The sequence below is a fragment of the Mixophyes fleayi genome, chromosome 4, assembly GCF_038048845.1.
Source record: "Mixophyes fleayi isolate aMixFle1 chromosome 4, aMixFle1.hap1, whole genome shotgun sequence".
NCBI classification, from domain to species: domain Eukaryota; kingdom Metazoa; phylum Chordata; class Amphibia; order Anura; family Limnodynastidae; genus Mixophyes; species Mixophyes fleayi.
In genome coordinates this window covers 336,903,661-336,923,714 of record NC_134405.1, presented here as the reverse complement: position 1 = coordinate 336,923,714, position 20,054 = coordinate 336,903,661, and the positions used below count along the sequence as shown (strand labels likewise).

General features: G+C 41.1%; 1 protein-coding gene across 1 annotated transcript in view; it reads right to left on the bottom strand.

The window, feature by feature from the left end:
• Window positions 1–20,054, bottom strand: part of OVCH1 (ovochymase 1) — a 46,654-nt gene that overhangs the window by 24,998 nt on the left and 1,602 nt on the right. Inside the window, exons 2-19 of the mRNA XM_075206058.1 lie at window positions 18,604–18,713; window positions 15,464–15,561; window positions 14,807–14,979; window positions 14,330–14,425; window positions 13,438–13,589; window positions 12,175–12,367; window positions 11,658–11,748; window positions 11,130–11,260; window positions 8,719–8,859; window positions 8,484–8,614; window positions 7,723–7,816; window positions 6,372–6,500; window positions 6,079–6,150; window positions 2,793–2,970; window positions 2,113–2,185; window positions 1,829–2,024; window positions 976–1,121; window positions 436–592 (exon numbers count right to left, since the gene is read on the bottom strand). Of these exons, the coding sequence (XP_075062159.1) occupies window positions 436–592; window positions 976–1,121; window positions 1,829–2,024; window positions 2,113–2,185; window positions 2,793–2,970; window positions 6,079–6,150; window positions 6,372–6,500; window positions 7,723–7,816; window positions 8,484–8,614; window positions 8,719–8,859; window positions 11,130–11,260; window positions 11,658–11,748; window positions 12,175–12,367; window positions 13,438–13,589; window positions 14,330–14,425; window positions 14,807–14,979; window positions 15,464–15,561; window positions 18,604–18,713 (2,361 nt within the window). The remainder of the gene's footprint in view (window positions 1–435; window positions 593–975; window positions 1,122–1,828; window positions 2,025–2,112; window positions 2,186–2,792; window positions 2,971–6,078; window positions 6,151–6,371; window positions 6,501–7,722; window positions 7,817–8,483; window positions 8,615–8,718; window positions 8,860–11,129; window positions 11,261–11,657; window positions 11,749–12,174; window positions 12,368–13,437; window positions 13,590–14,329; window positions 14,426–14,806; window positions 14,980–15,463; window positions 15,562–18,603; window positions 18,714–20,054) is intronic.

Below are 20,054 nucleotides of genomic sequence, written 5' to 3'. Positions count from 1 at the left end.
TGAGCAATATGCAAGACAGAGAGCACCCTCTGTGAGCAATATGCAAGACAGAGAGCACCCTCTGTGGGCAATATGCAAGACAGAGAGCACCCTCTGTGGGCAATATGCAAGTCAATGATACAATGTATTCATCATTTATTAAGCTAACCCAAGCCAGAATTACTTGTTTAATCAACTAGGGGTATCTGATAGCTCTCAGAGTTGACAGCCTCCTAATGAGGTACCTCTGACCATTTTGGCCACTTATGCCTTTTTTTTAATCTCTTACAAGCAGGTGGTGATAGTTTATTCCTACTTGCCCCTAGCTTCTTTGGTGGAGTGCCATCATTGAGGATTTGGATTATTCCTTCAAAAGGGAAATATCACAGATAAGTCCAGCAGTGGGACTGAAGCATTGCTTACTGATGGAGTTCTTTGCATCTCTCAGTTGATTACCTTGTTGGGTATTTTGTATCCAGCTCAGGAAGGAACGGACTCTTGCATACACCCCTGGCTTCTTCGCCCTAGCACAGCCTATGGCCCAGCTGACAATGCCATAAAGTACATAGGTTTTATTCACACTGGGACAGACCAAGGGACCACCAGAATCTCCCTAAAATAAAATGGTTTGACATTTTTGCCAACACATAATAGAAAGTACATTTTTCATCGGTCCCTGTTGCTTTGCATAGTCCCTGAACACGCAGTGGATTTGGAAACCCCACAAGAAGCTTAGACCATCAACTATGTAGCTTTCTCTCCACCCAGTTTGTTGTTCGACCCAACAATAACGGAAAATTCAACCACAAGGTGATGGGCATATTATGGCTAATGTAAACTTGCCAAGCGCACGGGCCCAGTCACCAGGGCTATAATATACATAACAAAATCCAGTGACTTCAAACTGGGATCTGAGGTTTAGTTTTGGGGTGTATCACTACCAGTAAATACAAATTATTAGTTGACTAATGTTTGCCCACAGATGAACCTACTAACCTGGCAGGAATCTCTTCCTCCAGTGTTCGGAAACCCAGCACAGATCATTCTCTCTGAGATCATTCCAGGATAATAGTAGCTGTTGCAGATTTTAGGGTCCAGAATGGGAACTTGTAACTGCTGCAAGCGACTGGATAGTTGGCCAGCTGGAGTCCAAGACAATCAAAGTGCAGGAGGACAACAGGGAATTAGTACGCAGAATGTGGACATACAGACTAATAAAAATATGTCTTTTTTCTTAAGAAAACAAAGTATATAGTTAAACAAGGTGAAAAATGTGCCCTGGGGCAAAGGTTCAAGGACTTCCCCGAGAAATAAGTTCCTTGACAGCTATAAGGCCTCCAGGAGGCTGGGGTATTCTGCACCCTTCATTACACATTTACTTCCCCCATCCCAGGACCATAAGATCATTTTAGGGCAGTGGTCTTCAAGCTCTACTTCGCTGTAATGCTAGCGAGGACCCTCTCCCATGAGGCTGGCCGAATCCATTGACCCTCTGCCATCCACCAACCAATCCCCCTAGAAGTCTTTTAACCCAATTTATTAAGGTGAGCATGAGGTGGGCTACAAGGAGGAAATCGAACATATGAAAAGCCATATAAAACAATAGCTAATCGCTAGTCACTTTAGTGTGGGTTGAGATATGGAAATTACTCCTTATGTGTTCCATTGGCCAACTTTGACTCCTAAGCCACTGGTATACCAACACAGATGCAGCCAGATACATATTGCCATGTATCCATTTTATACAAAGCTGTTTCAATCTCATTAGATCTCCTCAGTGCAAGATACAGAACAATGGTTTCTACAGTGTAGGACCCAATTAGTAACAATTATACGATGAATAGCCAACCTTCTTCAGTTTTGCCCCAGCCAGTGACCACGCACAGAGAAGACGGCTCAAGAGGTTCACCGATTTTGGGCAAACAGACCGGACGTACAAAATCATTAAACTCAAACTTCTCCTCCAGGCGGAGCAAAGCCAAGTCATAGTCGTAGGTGATGGCATCAAACATCCCATGAGCTGCAATGGTTCGGATACTCCTCTCCTGTAGAAGACACAATTGTACTTCACTATAACTTATTGTCTGTTTCGCAATACTTTAACTGAAGCAACGGTAAAATTGTACGTCTGACCTGCTTACTGGGCTCATCTCGGTGCTGGTCATGGATGCCAGCAAATATCGCGTAAAGGGAGACATCCTTGGATCTGTAACCACACAAACGGGATGTGACACGGAGCAGGGTTAGATGTTTAAACGTCAAAATGATCAGCGACATTGGCGCTAGATTCAAAGAACCAGCAAATGAAGTATAAATCAAATAACATGAAGTCGTGATTATAAAAATGAATAGTTATTAATAGTGGTGATAGATGGTTGTATACCAAATAGGAATGAAGTAATGGTTTCTTCTTTGCGAATGGCAAGTCTTTTATCTGCTCTGGTTTTTCGTAATCACAAAGAAAAAAGTATATACATAGAGTAGTCATTTCATATAAATGCTATAATAAAGATAATAGCGCACGTCAGTAGAAAAATATAAAACAGCTTCTCTGGATGACAAGATAAAGTCCAATGATACCAGGTGAAACGCGTAGACACCATCTACAGGACACCTATCTCCACCTGCTGACCTGGCTGATTCTTCTGATGCTGGTACTGCCTACACCCCAGTGTGAAAATTATATCCTGATGTTCCTAAAGGCAGAGGGAACCTATGGACACTCTGCTCCAGGAGTGACCGTATCATGGGACTTTATCTTGTCAAGGTTGGAAGGAAAAAGCTTGGAGAGGTTGGCATTTTTCCATTCTTACGGTAGGCAGTGAGCGGCAGTCAGGACCCACTCTGGGGAGACAATCACTCCTCCACACTCAAACTTATGCTGAAACATGAGCCCGACCTGCCAGGGCCAACAGTTGGGACAGGCCTCCTCCCCGCCAACAACGCGACTCAGAAGCCACTGAGCGGACAGTGGTGCCACCCCACAAACACCTGAGAAATAGAAATATACATAAATAATGAGAGGAAACGTTGGGCCAAATTTGGCTTAAACAAAAAAAACAAAATGGCAGCTGTGGCATGTATCGTTGGCATGGTCAAGTACGAGCTCCTTACACGCATCTATTTCTCCAATGAATTACACAAGTATTTCAAAACACAAATATGTCTGAAGTAAGATACTTTGGGGCAGATTCAATTGTTAAAAAATAAAAATTGCAACCTCGTGCCCGGAACGGGGGCAATTTTTTTTAGTGAAATAACAGCTCACTTTTGCTCATGTCCCATAGAGGCAAAAGTGAGCATTATTTTTTACCGTATAAACAGTAAAAATTGTAAATTGAATGAACAGTAAAATTGTATCTTATCCATTAACTTTTGTTTTACACTTTAAAAAGGTAAAAAATGTCAACTTTTAAGCCTATTGGAATAGTATACAATAATAAAAAACATAAAAATTTTAATGCAGAATGTAAATGAGTAAAAAAAAAAAAAACACACAATATATCATCTAATTAGCAGGCACAAATTCCATGGGGGAAATAATTTGTTTTAGGATAAAGGAGTCTATTAGCTCCACAGCTGGTATCTGAGAAACCCAAGTAGATACATCGCTCCCTCTACACCCATAGACCGTTGCTGTGGGGTGCATCCAGCAGTGTCAGAATGGGGGGGAATTCAATTGACAGCTGTTGTTTTTTCCACAGCATTACAAAAAAACAATCCTGCGTGGGTTTTTAACTGTTATAGCGACTGTTTTTAGGTAACGCAACGTTAAAACTCGTGCTATTCAATTGAAAAAGAGGCAACGCTGCCCCGCACATCAATCAATTTTTGGGGAGTGAAGGGGAGGGTTTAACATGGTCATGTATAAAAAATAAATAAATTAAAAAAAAAATGATTGGCATACAATTGCATACATTAGATTGCATTACACAACTGTTCTATTTGATAATATCTACATACAGTACTTTATTTTAGCATATTTTTTATTTCACTATTTTTTTTTTACTAAGGAATCATCTATACCATGTCAAAACACATTAGTACATACATATTAGTACAAAAAACATACATAAATATAATTAGTGATTTATTTTATTATTTTTATGGGGTTTCTTTTCATTATCTTTTTTTAAAATAAAAATCAACTTTTTCATGTTATGCATTACTGATAAATATAGCTTATGTTTTTGTTTTTTTTTCATTATTACATGTGGTACGAGATAAAACAGCAAATTGGCCAGTTTAATGCGCCACGTTAAAAAACAACTGAATAGCTTTTAACGTGGCGGGCTCTCACCCACCCTATACTTTCAATAGACCTTCTACTGGAGCGCGATAGGACCATTTGATACAAAAACCTGCTGCGTTAAAAATGAAATTGAATCGTGGGTAAAGTTAACCCACTCGAAAATTCTAACAAACCTGCGTTATAATGAATTAACGCGGTGTTAAAAAAAATTTTAAAAAAAAATTGTGGTCAATTGAATTCCCCCCATTGTGGCTGAAACTCATAAAATAGTGTCTTCTCTCTAAAGATAAAGTGGTCAGTACACACCAGTGGAGGGTGAGCGTTTTAACAGATAAGCGATAGATGATTACACCTTAGAGTAACAAAAAACATAGGTACAGAGAGTTTGCCTAAGTGTATGTACCTGAACTTACCCTACATGTACAGAAATGCTTACATTTTCTAGCGGTCTCCTTGTTATCCAAGACTGTTTCTTTCTTGAGGCGAGGTAACAAATTCATCATTGGAGACACCATTCTATGGGCAATAGAGATGAGGCCCACTTCTGCCCCTCCTGACACTCCAGGTTATCGCTTTGCACTGTCTGCCTGCGGAGGAAGTGCGGTGACACAAGTCACCTGCTCTTCATCCTACATTCGGTGTATCGGGATCAAGGAGTGTCCAAAACAGAATTACAACTGCTCCCTTAAGCAGAAAAGAGGGACGTTCACTGTTTAGGACGCTTGATTTGGCTCTCCTTGGACAGGGTATGTGTCCTCTTCCCTGCACTCTTTCTCAGACCGTTTTCTCACGGTGCGGCTGTGACGATTATGTATAATTGTTATTTTTCCCTTAATATTCAGGTATGACAATGTATATTGTATGTAACCTTGTAATGTAATCTCAACGTATACTTTGCTAAATGACATGAGTCTGAGCCTATGCAAGTGTCAATAATCTTTTGAAATTAGCCAGATCTAGGGATAGATAAGAATATATGAGGAGTTTTTTTTGTATGCAGAGGATGCGGACCTGACCTGCCAAGAAGAACGAGCAGAGGTGAGAACTCAGGCCCTGTGAGCATTCCAGATCTCAGGACATCCTTAACTCACTTTGGAAATCTCTGTGTAATTTTGGGAATCAATCTGACATAATTGAAAATGTAAATCCTAAGGTGGGGGTGCAGAGGCATGTAAGAAGGGTTTAAAATCTTCTGCTTTAGACATTACATTGTGCATTTTCTTGAGAGGCTCTACCAAGACTGAAATGTCTCATATTTCTCAATTGTGTTCCCTCACACAAGCCAAGTCTTAACTAGTAAGCAGTGACTCTGGTTTAATTTCCCATTTTATTTTCTGAAACTTATTTGTGCAACTTATTGTATGTTGCTATTAACTTTTTTTGTAACTAAGCCTTGGAAACATTTTTCAGATTAAATAAATTCAATCTAGTGTATTCTCCGTTATGCTATGTGAATTTACGAACCCCAGGGAGGCTCATGCTACATGTGTATATGATTTAAGTGTGAAACATTAATAAGTGGTTTTGGTGAACGTAAGGACACCATAGTCACGGCCAGCTGTTCAGATTGCTGTATCTGAGACAGGCTGGGTGTTCGTCAAAGCCACTCTTTTGGATGAGTTGACCCCCCCTCACCAAGATAAAGAACGTGTGTAAATCAGCCATATTACTTGTGATTGTGTGAAAACCAGGCAGGTGAAGGTCATATGAGGACCAGTAACCAACTTAATAAATTTTACATTGCCCAGAAAAGTGTCGCCACCTAGTGGTTTAGTTGGGCTAAGCAGGGGCGAGGAGGTAAGGATAATTTACCTACATTCAGTAAAAACATTTCTCCGGTTACTCACTTGAATCAATATGTTTTGGCTTTGGATCAGGGACTGGAGAAAGTCCAATGATGCTAAAAGGTTTCCTTTTCTCTGCAAAACAGCACAAAAATAATAATTAATAAATAAGTAAAGAAGCCTTAACGAACTCACAGGAGACTACGACGTGAGGACATCAGACATATAACGTTCCATAGACATAGGATTTGTAACAAATTAAATCAGTGATTATTTTGCTTATGATGAGGCAGAATGACTTGTTAGAGACGTCTTTATTGAGCTTTGGGTACCAACTAAATAGTGAGAGAACTTACTAGGGTATAAAAAGATGAATCTGGCCATGAATCCAGAATAATTGTTTTCAAGATCGCTTTCAAATTTAATGACCATTATGTTGCTTGGGCTGAAGACTTGACGATTAACCAAAAAGCCGCATAATTTTACTGTATGAAGGAGGAGGGAAAAAAGTTTAGGACAGAATAACCAATGTACTATCAGACTTATGGTGAATACGTAACTTTATTAGGGCTTGTGTCAATATTTTCTCAAGACAGTATTACATCGTTTCAGGGTAATGAACCAGGATAAAGTACCATGGTACGAAAGACCAAATTACCAGAGGTGGGCAACTTAACTTGGGTCTTCTTTGGGGGTCCCCACATAGATATGCAATATTATTAGTAACTGCCTCTTTCAGGGTCCCAGTACAAAAGGAATCTGACTCTTAGGGCTATATTTACTAAACTTCAGGTTTGAAAAAGTGGAGATGTTGCCTATAGCAACCAATCAGATTCTAGCTGCCATTTATTTAGCACATTCTACAAAATGACAGCTAGAATTTGATTGGTTGCCATAGGCAACATCTCCACCTTTTTCAAACCCGCAGTTTAGTAAATATACCCCTTAAGCTAGAAAAAAAAAGGTTGAGAAGCTTCAAGAACTTAACCTGATATAGAGGAACAATCCTACTAGTTTCTGGACAGAACGTTACCTTCTAAACAGTTTACATCAAATTATTTCCTGTCCTATAAATGTAAACTTGTTCTAAAAAAAATAAAAAAAAAGTGGAATAAAAAACGCAAAACAAATATTTAAAGACAAACAAACCTAAGATACATCAGTGATCAGTAGGTAATATGTGCGGATTTATACCAGTTATACAGTCTCAGCCAAAGTTCTAACTTGGAATTCTTTGTATCCCTACAAGTTGTCCCCACCACCATTATTTTTCATGGGGTTAGTAAAGTCTGAGGGGCTTAGAAAAGTAAATAAAAAAATAAATAAAATAAAAACATAAAAAATAAAAACATTATATACTGCTTCCTGAATAATGCGGCATTCGGTATATCTTGCAGATCTGGGTGCAAATAACAGGTACAAATAACTTTACTTTGATTTGTATCAGCAAATAGGAATTTAATGCATCAGGTCACCGATTTCTAATGGACTTTAACAGAAATATGTCAGTGTGTTATGAGCAACTTAGATCCACTCTAATGTTGGCCATACTGTAATATTAGCCACATATCACCGCTCCAATAAGGAGACCAATAGGCAAGAATAATCCGGTACAAATGGTTTAAATCATTTTCAGGTACGCTAGTAAATCTAGTGACCGGAACGGTCTCTTTGTGACCAGCTCAACAAAGATATTTAAGTTCCTACTAATTAGCTGCGTTTCGTCTCTGTCGCTGTAAATCGAAACGCGATCATAATCGCATTCCTCCTGGTATTCCAGAGAAAAGTCTTCGAAAATGAGCTGAAAAGGACAGAAAGGAACAGTGACGAGATTAGGACATTGACGCACACTCCCATGCCCCCTGATTGAAACAATTCAGATTTGTGTCGCAAAGATTAAGGTACATATATAAGAACAGGCAATTTAAAAATGGTCTCAAAATGAGACACATGATTTACGTTCAGGGACAAATGGAACTAGACGGGGGAAGAGACACATCTGTCTCCTTCAAAGGAGATTTCCAGGAAAATAATATTTTGGTCAATAATCCACCCTACATCCACCTAGTTAAACCATGGAGTCAAGGACCAAGACCCCAGAGATTCAGAAGCTACTCAACTCCATATGCACTTGTAACCAATGCTTATCCAAATTCCTGGAGAAGCTTAAAATGACACAAACCAAATCGAAGCATCTGATTGGACAAGCGAAGGCAGTTAGCCAATCAGCCGTGTTTACAGTCATTAAATTCAGCCAGGTCCCTTTTAATTTCCCCTAGGCTCTCAACCACATCAGGTTTCGGCTAGGGAAAGTATTTCTGTAACCACTGAATTCCTGGGCATTATATCATTATGGTGTTACTAGCTTTGGGGAGTGGTTTATTCAAAGTATAATTTTCCTGAATTTCTGCTTTATTGGAACTAGGGCAATAATTTCTCCACGCTCAGAAACTCCCTTTGGTACGTACTTGGATAATGTTGCCTTCTGGTGCTTCAATGACCCAGCGACACGTGGTGAGACTGGGGTACAACCCGGGGTAATTAAGGCTAAATATCTTCCCTTCCTCTTTCAGCACAGCGACACTGCCGCACCCGGAACCTGTACGAAAAGAAAGCAGAATTAATTGCCCCTGGAGGGAGTACCTGGCGACTGAAGACTGTCCCATGTATTCAATACAACATCACTGTGGCCAAAACACCCACCTGTCCCGGACGTGGCTGGCAAGGTGGAAAACTTGAACCGAAACCCACCACCATTAACCGTGCTATCCGAAAGGAAGGTCATCGTCACCTTATTAGATGGGATTATTAAAGGAGATGGTAGGATGGATCCACAAACCTTTCCTAAAGAGCAGAAATCCACACAGAATATATCAATCATTTCTTATATATTAATTACTACTCACGATTCACCTTCTCAGTTCCCAACACCGACAAGTCTGAAGGGACAAGTCACTCATGCTGGTACCCCAGACCAAGAAGGATTAATACTTTAGGATGAAAGTGTGGGGGTATTTACAAACAAAGATCGTATGGAGTATGTATAACATTGTATCACATATTTGGGCAATAATTCATGTAGCTTAATACTTGTGAATCACAAAGTTCATTGCATTTTTATATACAGGCATATAGAAGACCTTTATCATACCTATTATGTCCTAAACTGCAAGGTACAGATATTAAAATAATTATTTTTGACCCTCCTTAGACAATGATGAAATTTCCAGAGAAAAGCTTATCAAAACATGTTGAGAGTGACTTTTTCAAGGCAAAATATGATTAAACAAATTTTGCTCAAATCATATTCTAAGCTTAGAGACGGAATGAAACAAACATTAGAATATTCTTTACTACGCAGAGCTGCTGCCATCTACTGTTGTATGTAATGGCCTTATATTGTACGCTTAAGTAATGTTATTTTATTGGGCCTGATTATCTGTATAATTTCGAAGTGTTCCTGTTGAGGTTGTAAATGTATCCAGTGGACTGTACTGGTTCTTGATGCTTGTACCTATTTGATAACATAATCAAAGTTAAGTCCAACTCTTTAATCGTCATAACTCCTTGAACAGAACCACCTTGCTCGTCGAAATGCATTGTGGATGATAGCTAAGTGTGATTACAGGTGATAGAGCAACCTAAATTGAAGCTTTGTCCAGCAATACCCCAGGACATCAATAAAGATCTGCATTTTTTTCTATTAAATGTCATGTTTATCTATTTGAGTTTTCTGTCTAGTGTAATAAAAGTTTTGTTTGTTATCTTTGAAACATATTGCACTTATTTTATACACTATTATTATGATGAATTAATGAGGGAATTCCAAATCTTAATCTAAACTTTACTTGAAAGAGAACTCTTCTGCGGCATCCTAAAGACTATTATATCAAGAGTCGAGTATAAACAATTTATCTAGTAAGTTCAATACCTACAGGGGATACCTATTTGGAAGATGATCTGTTGAAATTATTGATATCACGCAATTGTTAAAGTACTTTTTTTGTAAGTTTACCCACAAGAGGGGGAAAAAAAAATCACTTCCATGAATACAACAATCATAAGACACTGTATGAATGAGAGCTAAAATGGACACATTATGGGACCCTCTGACATATCTCAGCAGCTACCATACTCTTGGCTAGATGGGGTCAACGACGGTCATGAACTTGGGCCATCAGGTTGATTGTCTACAACAGTCCGTTCCAGAATCCTATGAACTGGTTTCATTCCTGGTCGAGAGGTGACAATCTATAACTATTACCTCAGGATAGCGGGAAACCCTCATTCCCACCAACAGCTTCCCGTATAGGCCGCAGTCCTGTTTTTTGATGGGACATTCCCAATATGTGAGGATGAAGAGCCGATGGGCCACTGCAAACTATTGGTGTGGCTGGCAGATTAGGACATAGTTTGGGTGGGACAATTAATCCCTATTTTTTCTTAGTTTGAAATGTTAAGAGGTATTCTAAGACCACTTCCTCTCCCAGATCTTGGGAAAGCACAGGACATTATTAATGTAATGCTGCCCCTTTATGTCATAATGGGGCACAGGTGGCATGATATGGGCAGTGCTGACAACATTTGGACACTGCTAAAACAATAGTAGGCAATACAAGTACAACGTAACAGAGTCATGCTGGCTATTCATAGGCAAACCGAGGGGGTTCCTAGTACCTGGAAACCCCCCTCCAAGCCAGGGGCACTGTATAATTGAGGTGGCTGGACCCTGCCCCCGCTTCAAAACGGCTCTGCTCGAAAAGAGAGCTGCGTGCACTTAACAGTAGTGCACGCAGCATTGCTCATGTATATTATGGGGATAGGGAGAGTTGGAGAGCAGCCAAGCACTGTCTAATATTATAGCCACACCCCCATGCATACTGGTCACGCCCACTGGCGGCGTGGTGTGGAAACACCCCTATACAAATTCTGCGTTTGATCCTGCTATTGCAAGTGTGGAATAGGACTTGTCTGGTATAATGTGGGCACTGACGGCATCAAGTGGGCATTGCTGTTATGTGGGGTTAATGGGATGATGTAGGCACTTCTGATAAACGTCAAAGCCACAGCTGCTGCAGTACCACTTGGGCTCAGCTAGGGGTAGATATACTCACGGAAATCCTTCTGTTCCACAGTAAAAGTCAGAGAATCTTGAGCACAGGTGATATGATCCTCGATGTCCATCTTAATAAAGTGGATCTGAATTATCTTATCCTTAGATGAAATTATTGTCCACCGACAGAGGCTGCAATGACAAATTTAAAGGAGGACATTATAGAACACCGGCAGGAAGGGGGGGGGGGGGGGGGAGATTTCCTAGGGGGTGTTTGACATTTGTTTCATATAAGAAGGTGCGTGTGACACCACAACATTCCGGCATCAGTGTCACAAGAGCCTCATTTTCTAGCAGTCTTCGCAGGCTCCTAAAACACGGAGCGCCAGCTGCTGACAGGACAGTTGCTAGGGGCCCCATGGAGTCTTATTCAGGCTTTGCTAAGGGGATTACTATGACCCAACACATGGTCGCAAACAGCGATAAGAACAATAAGGACGATAGGCATCCAGACAGCCAGCAAAAAGGTGAAACACTAAAGCATGCAGAGAATTTCTTTATCCAATATTCTTGGCTACTCCGATCTTACCTATTGCTGGAATAATTGCTGGTGGCATCCAACGGGTACTCGATGATACCGCTGTCGGCAACAATAATCAGAGGATCGGAGCTACAGTCGCCTAGAAGATAAATTGACGGATTTACCAAATTTGATGAACAATTAGCCTAAATCTTCAGCCAAGGTTACAGACTTTATTGTAGACTGATGTTGCAAAGTAAAAAAAACTCAAGTTAGCAGCATGGGTTAAAGTGAATCTGTCAACTACACAAAGAGGAGGTAACCATTGAATCAATGTTCATGAGATTACGAGGGACCAGTGACAATATATATTCATAGGCGCATGCTTTGCTTGGATAGTTTAGCTTTTTGACCCATCTCAGCAGCTGTTTAATCCTCCTGACTACAGGGGTAGGCCGAAGGTGAGACTGAGCACTGCATTTATCCCCCTGCTCCATAAATAAAAACATAACAGGCTGGTAATTTATGATCTATTTAAGTATACATGTGCTGATCATTCTCCTGCGCCGTCATCAGCCGTACTCACTGTCAGACGAGAAATTTCTCAGGAAGTCCAGCAGCGCTGAGACTTTTGCATATATGGCGGGGGATCCCATTGCGTCTCTGTCACTTATCGACTTTCCCCAAGGTCTTCCGCAACCAGCACCCCAGGATGAGCACCCAACCAGGACCCAGGAACCAGATCGTCGTTTGCAAACCAAGGGCCCGCCAGAGTCTCCCTGGATGCCACAAATTCAAGAGAAAGAAATTAGGGTCCGTCACTATCAGAATATAGCAGAATAAAATGCTATAAACCACAAACACAAAACACATAATCTGTGTATAGACACGACAGGTCTCAGACTCGTACACACCAGCAACACAACCGCACACTAATACCGCTGCACATTTTCTGCCATTCTTCTTAAAGATACGCTGTACTAAATACTGTGCTTCTTATAATGCCAGGTTAAAAACAGGCGCTGGCATTACACAGGATTATACAGAGAGTGGCATAATGAGCGTAATACATTTTGTAGACACTTTTGTGAAAAGCATATACCTAGCGGTATGAGCAGGTGGCTGTATAAGGGGGAGGACTATATGTTACGGTAAATGCATTCTAGTTATTACACCTCTTCCGTACAAAACACGTTCAACCGGCACCTTATCTACAATTTCCCATTCTAATGTGCTGTCAGAGGTAATACTAGACATCAAGGGTACAGGTCAAGGTCATAGGCAATACAAATTGAGGAGCTGTGAAAGAGTACAATGGGCAAAACAGTGGAGGATGGTGCAAAATTAGAGAGAAAAATTGAATAGGCAACCCCAGATGTGCCAACAGTCACAACTTTCCACAGGTGAAATTGGTGTTTCTTCTCGGTAAAGAGGATGTTTGTTAGTTGGGTAGATCAGGTTGGGGTTTGAGTGGACTGGGACACAGTCTACTTTGTTTTACTTCCCGCCATTGACAATGTTAGCGGACATGGCAACCTCAAGGGACATGAGGGGTTAAATCCAAAAGTAGGGAAGGGGGGGGGGGACCAGCAGCATTTTGTAGCATTTTGCTTTTTTTTTCTAGGAAGCTCCTACAGCAGTGTTGGCTAACCTGTGACACTCCAGGTGTTGTGAAACTACAAGTCCCAGCATACCCTTCCAGCAATAAGCTGCTATATATTGGCAAAGCATGCTGGGACTTGTAGTTTCACAACACCTGGAGTGTCACAGGTTAGCCAACACTGTCCTACCGGCTTTATTGCGCCATCCTCCCACCTGTTTACTTTGATTGACAAGCTCATGGCCCCACCTGACAAGCATCTTTGCCCCCACCCGGGAAGCCGGCACACATCATAGACTTGTGCAAGGTCGGGAGCCCCATGACATCCAGGACGGAGCGGCAGGTCTCATCATCTAATATAGGGAGCTCCACTTCCTGCAGGATGCTGGAGGACACCCCGTCTGAAAACATGAGGGATCGTGTTATTTCTGGGCACAAGTCTGAACAAGAAAGCTCTATCGAAGTGGACGATTCAATTCAGAGTGACGTGCCAGCGGACATCAACATGGTGTCTGGCTGCGCACATTAACGCCAATCATGGTAAGGAATCGCCGGTCATTTTTTTGCACACCCTAATGGGGTGCCAGGAAAAATGAGCGAAGATTTTGGGACAGGCATTGCCTACAATCGTCTCTGCAGGCTGTTTCAGAGGCACAGTGCATGAATCTCCCCAAAAGATTGTTGCAAAGTTAATTTTCACTCATTTGTTAAAATAATACTTACAAACAAAATGCGGTCTATACCTGCCTAGTGGACATTGTACCAGGACAAGAGTTATTCTAAAAACAATATATAGCCCTTCTGAAGATAAAAAGAATGGAAGTACTCCAAAGACTAAGGGGTATATTTACTAAACTGCGGGTTTGAAAAAGTGGAGATGTTGCCTATAGCAACCAATCAGATTCTAGCTGTCATTTTGTAGAATGTACTAAATAAAGGATAGCTGGAATTTGATTGGTAACTATTCCTCATTCACAAAAAAAACTGTCCTTGCGTTTTGCAGTAGAATTGACAGATAAAACTACAACAGATAACTATGGCCTGGTCTTGTACAATAGCAGAAAATATCGGTGTACGCAAATGGTAAGGAAGGAAAATAAAATTATGAATATATAAAAATAAAACAAAAAAAAATACTTACTCTCTTTAACTCGTCCCCATCCACTGGTGATACACAAAGTCCCAGGCTCAAACTTCTCTCCCACCTGTGGGAGGCAGACTGGCTGCACCTGGGACCCTGACATAAAGGAAAGAAAAGTTATAATTTTTTATTTCAATGTCATTCATACAGTATGTGCGATGTAGAGTCTCTTTCTCTCTCTGCACCTCTTCTATACTCACTCTGGAGGCAGCCAGGGTGTGTGCTGAACCAATTGTCAGCCATTTTCTGTGCTGAACCAATTGTCAGCCATTTTCTGTGCTGAACCAATTGTCAGCCATTTTCTGTGCTGAACCAATTGTCAGCCATTTTCTGTGCTGAACCAATGTCCATGACCATTCAGACTATTAATTCACTGGAAGCAGGGACATCACAGAGGGACTGTCAGGTCCTGATAACTGGCACAGACATCACGTGTCTGATGCATGATCTCCATTTATTTGTCAACTTGTTACTCACCCAGAACGATTTCCTTATCCAAATAAACCAAGGCAATGTCGTAGCTCATACTTCCATCGCTCCTGTATTGTGGGTGCATCTTCACGTTGGAGACTGAGATAGTTTGCTGTTGAGGATCATTGACATTTTGGTCATACTCTCCGACGACTATGGCCATATGTTTGACTTTTTCTCTGAAAACAGCCAAGACAAGGAGAAAGAGTCAGACACATGACTGGGGCCTTTCTCTTGCAGCATAAAATTGGGACATTCATGTACCATATTATGACGTTTCCTCACAAAAGTTAAGTTATATTTCCGCTAATCCTGGATTTAATGTCACCCACGCAAAGTGGAGGCAGCCATTTTGTGTGCCAAGGCGGGAGGCAGCAACAGGCAACAATCATAAAAAAATGCTTGTAAATTTATTAGGAACCAATACCTCGTAAATATTGACGTACCTTAGTCACAGGTTTCTAGTGAAACTAGTGTACCTTAGTCACAGGTTTCTAGTGAATTCATATTCTTCATTTGGGGGAATATTGGTTCTGACCAAAACATTATATCTCCCAACTGTCTCGTTTTAGTTGGGACAGTCCCACTAAGTGATGGCGTATCACTGCCATGCGTACCATTGGCAGGATTGCAAGTTGTGTTGAGCAGGAGAGAGAGACTTACTCAGTCAAGGGGTACACACAGTGAGCGGCCGTCACCACCAACGTTTTCTCCACAATACTCCCACCACAGATGTGTCTGTCGTACAACTGTATAGACACCTGAACAGGAAATTATCAAATTATTAATCTGGTCCTCAACATTCCTTTGCAACAACCGAAACTGTCAGAGATATGGGGGAGATATTCATTGGTAAGTTACCAGAGTCATTAAAGGGGGTCTCCACCTTCAGATATTTGTTATTATTGACTTGTACCTTGCAAGCTGACGCTTTCACTAAATACATTTCTAGCCCAGTCTGTGCTTTTTAGCCACGTCCTTACATCATCAGGCAGAGTTCTTTATTCTTGTGGCGAAAACTGCTGTTCTCTCTGCCCTGATAATTGTTTCCAAAGACCAGTACTCCAAAGCAACAAAATTAATGAAGTCTGCTCACAAAAATACTTATCTGGGAATCACAAAAGTAAGACATAAAGAAATGTTTTTATAAAAGTAAAATTTTAATCATCTGAACGTGGAAAACCTCATTAAAGAAATTGTTGAATAAAATAAGGAGGAAAAGGAAGGTTTTAGAATTATATTGCTGGACAGAGGGGTTTGAACCGACATGTTTCGATTTGTGAACGGATTTGATTAATAGTTCTTAGAAAAAATTAGAGATGGTCACTGACCCCCGTGTTTTGGTTTTGGATTCGGTTTTGGATCTGGATTACCGTTGTGTTTTGGTTTTGGTTTTGCAAAACCGCCATTGCGTGTTTTGGTTTTGGTTTTGGTTGGTTTTGTTTTGCTATTTTGTTGGAAAATACATATTTTTGTGCCTAAAATAACCCAATTTAGTGCTCCAACTGTTTTAGAGATAAGTAATCTAATTGTTGAGGTAATAAATCATCCAAAAAAACTGTTTAATTCTTCGTTGGTAGGCCTTCGTTTATTCTACACACAAAACAGATTGTCTTCCTCTCCATCTATGCATATTGGCAATGCAGCCATCGTCTTTGAATCTATATTACACCCTACACTTATAGTTAAATATGTAAAGAAATGGAAAAAGACAGTTTGCTTTCTGTCTCTCTAGGCCCCCCTCCACTTGTATAAAATACCAAAAAATCCAGCCGTTATATACTGTACAATATAAATTGAAATGGACAAAGGCAGTTTGGTATCTGTCTGCATCAGATCCTCTCTCCACTAGGAGTAAAATAGAAAACTATTCAGCCGTTATATAATCTAGAATATAAATAGAAATTGAGAAAGGCAATTTGGTATCTGTCTGCATCATAATCATCAACATCATCATTAGCGCCCTCGTCGCCTACACAAATCTCCACCTCATCCTCTTCTAATTCCAAAGTGGCATCCTCAATTTGGGTATCACCGGCTACACTTGGGCTATTAAGGCACACATCAGCAGAATGCTCACGATTAGACATCCCACTGTTGGATGGACTCTCCACAGGGATTGTTGTCATTTGTGAATCAGAGCAAATATTCTCCTGTAATGCCTCACTGTTATCTTGCAGTTAGGCTTTGACGCGTAACAGTAGTTGTGCACCAATTGTAGGCTGGGTAACTTTTTGGGATCTGACACTAATAGCCAAAGGTGAAGGCCTCATTCTCTCTTTGCCACTGCGTCTGTAGAATGGCATGCTTGCAATTTTTTTTTTATCGTCACTTAACTTTTGCTCAGTTACACTTCTTTTTCGCTTCAATACAGTAAATTTTTTTTTGGTTTTTGTTTTTTGCACTAATTTGAAAACACTCTGTTGTTTGACATCGCCTTGGCCAGATGACGTACTGGGAACACTGACATCAGGACTGGTGACAGAACCTGGTTGCTCATTCCGATCATATGTGGACTGCTTTGAATCCATTCTGAGCGCAAACCACTGGGGAGTGCTAAAAATTATTTAGTAGATACTGCTGACAGAAATGACTTTTGACAGCCAGAAATATTAATGCACAATTAGGGAGGACACCCCAAAAGCACTGAGGAGTGCTACAAATTATTTAGTAGATACTGCTGACAGATATGACTTGACAGCCAGAAATATTAATGCACAATTAGGGAGGACACCCCAAAAGCACTGAGGAGTGCTACAAATTATTTAGTAGATACTGCTGACAGATATGACTTGACAGCCAGAAATATTAATGCACAATTAGGGAGGACACCCCAAAAGCACTGAGGAGTGCTACAAATTATTTAGTAGATACTGCTGACAGATATGACTTTTGACAGCCAGAAATATTAATGCACAATTAGGGAGGACACCCCAAAAGCACTGAGGAGTGCTACAAATTATTTAGTAGATACTGCTGACAGATATGACTTTTGACAGCCAGAAATATTTATGCACAATTATGGGGGACACCCCAAAAGCGCTGGGGAGTGCCAAATATGAAGAAAAAATAATAAACCTCTATCCTCCTCTCTGCACTAGCGATTTTGGTTAGAGCAATTGCAAGAACAATATTGTATTCTCTGTCCCTGCTCTAATTAGCCTATGACTACACCCTGCTCTCTCCCTCTGTCAAATGGCGATGGATTACTGTGGAGGCGTGTATTTATAAAGTTGAAGTATCGCGAGAACCGAGCACCGAAATCCGACGACGTCACAATGACGTTCGGCCTCGATTTGGATTCGGAATGGGCGGGAGAGTACCGAGCTGCTCAGCTCGGTACTCGGATACCCAAAGTTCGGGTGGGTTCGGTTCTCGGAGAACCGGACCCGCTCATCTCTAGAAAAAATACCAAACACGAAAAACAAGCATAAGAAAGTAGAAAAAGTAGAAGAGGCTCGAACGAGTAAGTCCACACAAATTCAAATTAAATTTCAAAATATTTTGGCTTTTTCTGCGAACTGTGAAACTCAGAACACAGTAGTGTGTGCAGTTCCAGTCCTTATTTTTTTAAAATTAAAATATCATTTTAATATTTTTTTTTTTATTAAAAAAAACAAAACAAGTAAACATCACTATTTAAATCTGTTAGTGTAAGGAGGAACCCTCCTCCACTTCCATGGGGGTCCTAGAGAAACTCACTCACGCCTATACACCTCTTCCAAAATTTTTAAATCTGAATACGTTTCCCAAATTAAGTAAGAACTTCGCACAGGAATATCGTCCACATATTTTTAACTTACGGTCCAGGGCTGGTCCCCAGCTGCAGACTTCACTCCCCCAATGATGCGCGAGTACATTTCTACTAAATCTGTAGGCTCCTTCCTCAGGTGTCGAACGCCACATTTCATCTCTGAGCAGAAGACAAAACATCAAGTAGAGGCCAAAATTACCAGTACTGGCTCTTGTACCTTCTTACACTGAAAATCAACGGCTGCTTAAAGAGCAGACAAAACCGTCTACTGTGAGCAGAGCATTGAAAGCGTTCTCAGATGTTACTGCATTATAGTCCACTGAGCGCTCTCCATTATATTGTGCAGAGTGTTAATGCTTGTGAAATCCGCAGGTAGGGTTTTATTTACTAAACTGCGGGTTTGAAAAAGTGGAGATGTTGCCTATAGCAACCAATCAGATTCTAGCTGTTATTGTGTAGAATGTACTAAATAAATGATAACTAGAATCTGATTGGTTGCTATAGGCAACATCTACACTTTTTCAAACCCGCAGTTTAGTAAATATACCAAGTAATGTTAAAATTTGAGTGATGCAAGCGCTTTTGATAAAGTGTGTGTACGGTTCTATTTTCTAACATTGTTTTTCTTCTTTAATCATGGGCATTAAAGTGCGTTGTCCAGGTTTTAAGAAAGCCCACTGTACATGCAATATTAACACCTGTCTGCAGTCCATGTACTGTACCATCCGGGACACCTTAAAAATGTTAATAACCAACATCTAAAATGCTTCACCACGGACCTCCTGAGAGCTAGGATATTTAATTATTTTTATAACTTTTTATTTAGTTGTACATGGCAGAGGTGCAGCAGCTCCTTTTCGGCAGCACTGTACTATACAGCAGCCGCGGCGATGTCAAAGAAGCGTCCGCGGCGGTGCTGTCTACAATACAGAACCGCTGCGGCTGCTATATAGTACAGTGCCGCTAGGTGGGGCACTTCGTAAGCGGAAGGGAGGGGTTTCTGGAGTCACAGAAATCCCCCCTGCGTGCGCCCCTGCTTGGACATAAATTTGATCTTCCAACAGTACCAGTGTGGGTGGGACAGTCACTATTTGAGGGGAACGTCCTGACAGTCAGGAATTTTGGAAGGTTTATTCGGCAAACCAGAGTGACCACACACAACTGTCATTGATGCATGCTGCAATTCAAGGGACTTTTAGGGGAGGGCTGGGGGTTGGTGTTCTAGAGTTTTGGAAGCACCAGGAAAATAATGCAATTGGCCCAGTGATACAGCCCAAGGTAGCCCAGTACAGGACCAGCCTGCCCTCCAACCCAGCCTACCCCTGTATGGCACAACCGCACCCCGTTTTAGTGTGCGCGCGGTGGCACTTGTTCCCCTGATTCAGAGCAGCCGGCCAGCACACTGTCCCTGCCAAACGGACCTGCACATAGTGTGCAGCCGCCGGCAGCAAGCCCCTGCCATCGCCCCCCCCCCCCCCGCTGCCACTGTACCGCTGCCCC